This window comes from Gossypium arboreum, chromosome 8, assembly GCF_025698485.1.
Source record: "Gossypium arboreum isolate Shixiya-1 chromosome 8, ASM2569848v2, whole genome shotgun sequence".
In the NCBI taxonomy this organism is placed as follows: domain Eukaryota; kingdom Viridiplantae; phylum Streptophyta; class Magnoliopsida; order Malvales; family Malvaceae; genus Gossypium; species Gossypium arboreum.
Window position 1 is genome coordinate 6,357,879 of NC_069077.1, and position 4,267 is coordinate 6,362,145.

General features: G+C 33.8%; 1 protein-coding gene across 1 annotated transcript; it reads left to right on the forward strand.

The window, feature by feature from the left end:
• Positions 1-2,148: 2,148 nt before the first annotated feature.
• LOC108469272 (transcription factor RAX2-like) lies at positions 2,149-3,839 on the forward strand. Its single transcript, XM_017770167.2, has 3 exons — positions 2,149-2,431; positions 2,524-2,653; positions 2,904-3,839. Exons 1-3 carry the CDS (start codon positions 2,296-2,298, stop codon positions 3,583-3,585), a joined length of 948 nt encoding a protein of 315 aa, XP_017625656.1. The 5' UTR covers positions 2,149-2,295; the 3' UTR covers positions 3,586-3,839.
• The last annotated feature ends 428 nt before the right edge of the window (positions 3,840-4,267 follow it).

A 4,267-nucleotide genomic window follows, 5' to 3' on the forward strand; every position in this document is an offset into this window, starting at 1 on the left:
TCTTTGTGTTTTTTTTTAAACCATTAAACCTTGTTGATACTAGTATTTGACAAGAAAAGGTAGGATGGAAATGGTGGTGAAGGTAAGGAGGCGTTCACCTATTACAAGTAGAATGCCGGAGTCGGAGGAGTAGGACGGAAGGAGAAAGGATAAGGGAGCTAAAGAGAGGAGATTGTGGAATATTAAGGTTTAAGGGAGTAAAACATGAGAAGGATCCTTTGTTTATCGTGGGTTGAGGTATATATAGGGGGAAGGTCCCCTTGCCTGACAGTGCCATGTTACTGACAGTAAGGATGGTGGATCGCCCGTATGGTCGACCAAGTGCAAGTCCATTATATGTTAGTTGTCATCAACCATAATTCTGTGTGGGCCTACTCTAACATTTCCTTTGTTGAAGTAGTTCAAGGTTATTAAGCCTCAGTGGTCCCCTTCCGAGGATGAGAGTGTGCTGCTAAGAACGAATGATCTAATGGAAGAGCCAATTATATGAAATTATTTTCTATTATGTCATGTGAAAATTGCTAATATGACATGCTATTAAAAACAAAAAACTTATTAAATCAATAAATCAAGTAGAATACTTTTTCTTATAATATCTCTTCACTAAATCAAGTTGGTTATGAATAATTTTAAATTATTTTATATAAATTGAAATTACATATTTTTATCATCGTAGCAACGTGAAAAATTTTAAATTTACTCCTTTGTTTTTAGTTTAATAAAATGTCACATCATAAAATTAACCTAGGTTAAAAGGAAAAATAGTGCCACACAAATAATATTATTAGTGTTATGCGAAAATTGAATCAAAATTAAAGTTTTATATATACAAATTGCACCAATATAAAATTAGTGTATGAAATTTAAATATCAAATCAAAATTTATATATAGTTTGAAATAAACATAAAAGGAAATGATAAATTATCTGTGTATAGTCTCAGTATGTGGGAATTGGGCAGTAACCATATAGAGGGTGGAATAAACATGGAAGCAAAAAGCATGCCTTTTATCTGCCATAGATATGCTATAAGCTGATATAAATGCCAAAAGAAAAAACCTATCCAGGGAAGTCTATTATAGCAAGACTAATTAGGGAAGGTAAACAAACCTGGATTTAATTATTTATTACAATATACCAAGTAGAGTAGGGTACTCATTCCCAAGTGGTAAGGGGTGCATATAGGGACAGCTCTTTTCTCTTGTGTCACTTGAACGAAAATGAAAGCCCTTGTTAATATGGAAATGTTACAATGTATCAGACACAATATATAAGCTGTTGTTTGCCCACTTTTCACTACTTCCTATTTCTGTGGTAATAATAATAATAATAGGCTATGATGCATCAACAGTTTCGCATTCATTAGTCAGTTGGGAGAAAGCACCAGATCTGATCACCAAGTAACTGATATGTGGAGACCTTCGTTTTTCTTTGTTTTCTTCGGTTTTTTTTTTAACCTTATGTAGTTGTGTGTATTTGATTTTTGATGTGCTTTGCCTTTTTGGTACCCTCACTCTATGAGTATAAGTAATGTGGAAATTTTTATATTAGGAGTTAGATTTGGATAAATTAATCTTTTTACGTTAGATTAAAGAATAAATTGATTCTTTTGTTAAAAATTTTGTCCGTTTCAAATGTTAAAAAGTTAGTTTTTATATATAGGTATCAAATATCATTAGTTGATTATTCTTTTAATCAAGATAATTTTTAACAATATAAATGATAATTTTACTAGGAGAATGAAATGAAAGAAAAAGGAAACACAATACCTGACTTGATTGGTTACCACAAAATTATTGAGTGTGTAAAAAAAGTAAAAGAAAATTATCTGCTTGGAGAATAGTTGCTGTTGTTTGGAAAATGTCTCAACTGTAGGGCAGGGTTCTGTATATAGTTATGTTTTCCAATAAACAATTAACGTTGGACTTTTGATGTCTTTGATAATGGGTAATATTTTATCCATTTAAATAAATATAAACATATATTATTATTATAATAATATTTTATAATTTCTAAAAGAAATCAAAGTGAAATTATTTTTCTAAATTAGACGTAACAGTTAGAAACTATACATATTAAATAATTTGTACCTGTTAATAAATAATAAAATCCAAAGTAAAATTGTTTTTGTATTTTTGTGAGCGCAAATCTTTCCTATTAAAAGGAAGCAGTCAGCAAGGAAGTTTATTAGTAGTAGAAAGGGAGAGAGAGGTTTGGCTTGGGTTGGTTTGGTTTGTAAAAAGAGGTGTCAACAGAAATATCAAAGGGGATCACAAGAGTTGTGTTGGAGAGAGAAATGGGGAGGGCTCCTTGCTGTGACAAGGCAAGTGTGAAGAAAGGACCTTGGTCTCCTGAAGAAGACTCTAAGCTCAAGGACTACATTGAGAAATATGGAACTGGTGGTAATTGGATTGCTCTCCCTCACAAAGCTGGTAAATATATTTCATTTATGCTTCTCTTTTTCTCTTTGATTGGTGATTCCTTAGCTAATTTGTTGTTTCTTGTCTCTGTATATATTATCCAGGTCTGAAAAGATGTGGGAAGAGCTGTAGATTGAGATGGCTAAACTATCTCAGGCCCAACATTAAACATGGTGAATTCTCTGAGGAGGAAGATATGGTTATCTGCAACCTCTTTGCTACCATTGGAAGCAGGTACTTTCTCCATCTTTTAATTCTTTCGATGGGACCTTCCCACCTTACCAAATCTATATACTGCCATGATGAAGCGATATTAACGAATTCTACCGAAAAGGGTTTAGATTCAAGAATCTGCTATTTCAGGATAATTCTTGTGCATGTATGCTAGTAGGTGAATTTAGACTCAACAACATCACCTACTAGAAACTGTTACAGAAAGAGGCAAGGAATTTACTTCTTATGGAACTCTTTATGAAACTTGCAGATGGTCAATAATAGCTGCTCAGTTACCAGGCAGGACTGACAATGATATCAAGAACTACTGGAACACCAAGCTTAAGAAGAAGCTCATGGCTTTGAGTTCTCAGCCACAGAGAAAACCACCACCACTACCAATCCCATCTTCTCATCAAACTATACCTCCATCATACAAAGACTGCTCTTCGTATTATTATACTCCAAGTAGTAGATCTTTTGCAGGCTTTGAACCCTCATCAACTGTTCAATCTGATCTTTTGAACCATAACAATACTTTTTTGGCTACCGATTCTTCTCTTAATCACAACACCCCTGACAGTTTTGTGAGTTATTATCCGGTAAAAGAAAAGTTTCTGATGTTTGCGAGTGAACCAAGCTGCAGTTCCTCAGATGGTAGTAGCTATGGCAAAGAGATCAAGCAAGAAGACATGAGTAATTTTCAGGGCTTTTGTGCACCCAATGGGTATGAAGACAATCACAAATTCATGTTAAGTTACGGCAACCGAAACCAATGGACTGAGAAACCAAGTGGGTACCATGGAGAAACGCCATTAGACTATGATCTTGAAGATGTTAAGCGACTGATGGACTCTAGTAGCAGTAATAATAGCTGTAACAACAACAACAACAACCACTTGCTCATTGATGAAAGCAAGAGCCAAGAGAAAGTCATGTATTATTACTACTGAGATGGACTGACTGCAGGTGTTAAATCAGAAAGATTTGATGGGGTAAGGCCCAAAGGTGAGGGGGGATGGCGTAGAGTTTCAGTTTCTGGAGCTTTGTGTTCTAATGAAATGAAACATTTCTTCTTTTGACAGTACATAGTAAAAAGCTTATTAATTTCTGCAATTTTTTTTTATTTTGTGTGATGATGGTGTAATTGCTGTACTGACCCTCTCAATCACTGAAATCCCTAATCAGAAATCAATGTTTATGAAAACTAGACCACTTAATCATCATCATCATTCAAAGAATCCATGATGTCAAAGATAAACCAAGCATGCACTGTTCATCCAATGAATGACACTGGGATCTTTTTTCAGGCTCACTGCTGGCACTGTTTTGTCAAGAATATTGAAAAGGTCCCGATTTATTATTATTATTAAATGCAATGCAACTAAGTCAGACATAAAGGTGGACTTGTTTACCGTCTTTTTTGTTTGTGATGGGTGGAGATTTTGGAATTTTATGGAAGAACAATGCTTTAAAAATGACTTACAGTTCTTCATAATCCTAGTTTTCCTAACGGAATCCACTTTAATTATTTATATTATATGTACAGCTATTTTAATGAATTGAAAAAAAAAAAAGCTCATCAACTCTGTGTATTATGATATCAATAAACAATTCAAATGTTTGTTTGAAAGT

What these genes read in the sequence shown, in the direction of transcription:
- LOC108469272 (XM_017770167.2), top strand. Translation starts at nt 2,296, where the DNA reads ATGGGGAGGGCTCCTTGCTGTGACAAGGCAAGTGTGAAGAAAGGACCT. An exon ending in TGCTCTCCCTCACAAAGCTG is followed by an intron (nt 2,432 to 2,523) that starts GTAAATATATTT and finishes TATATTATCCAG; the next exon opens with GTCTGAAAAGATGTGGGAAG. An exon ending in TTTGCTACCATTGGAAGCAG is followed by an intron (nt 2,654 to 2,903) that starts GTACTTTCTCCA and finishes TGAAACTTGCAG; the next exon opens with ATGGTCAATAATAGCTGCTC.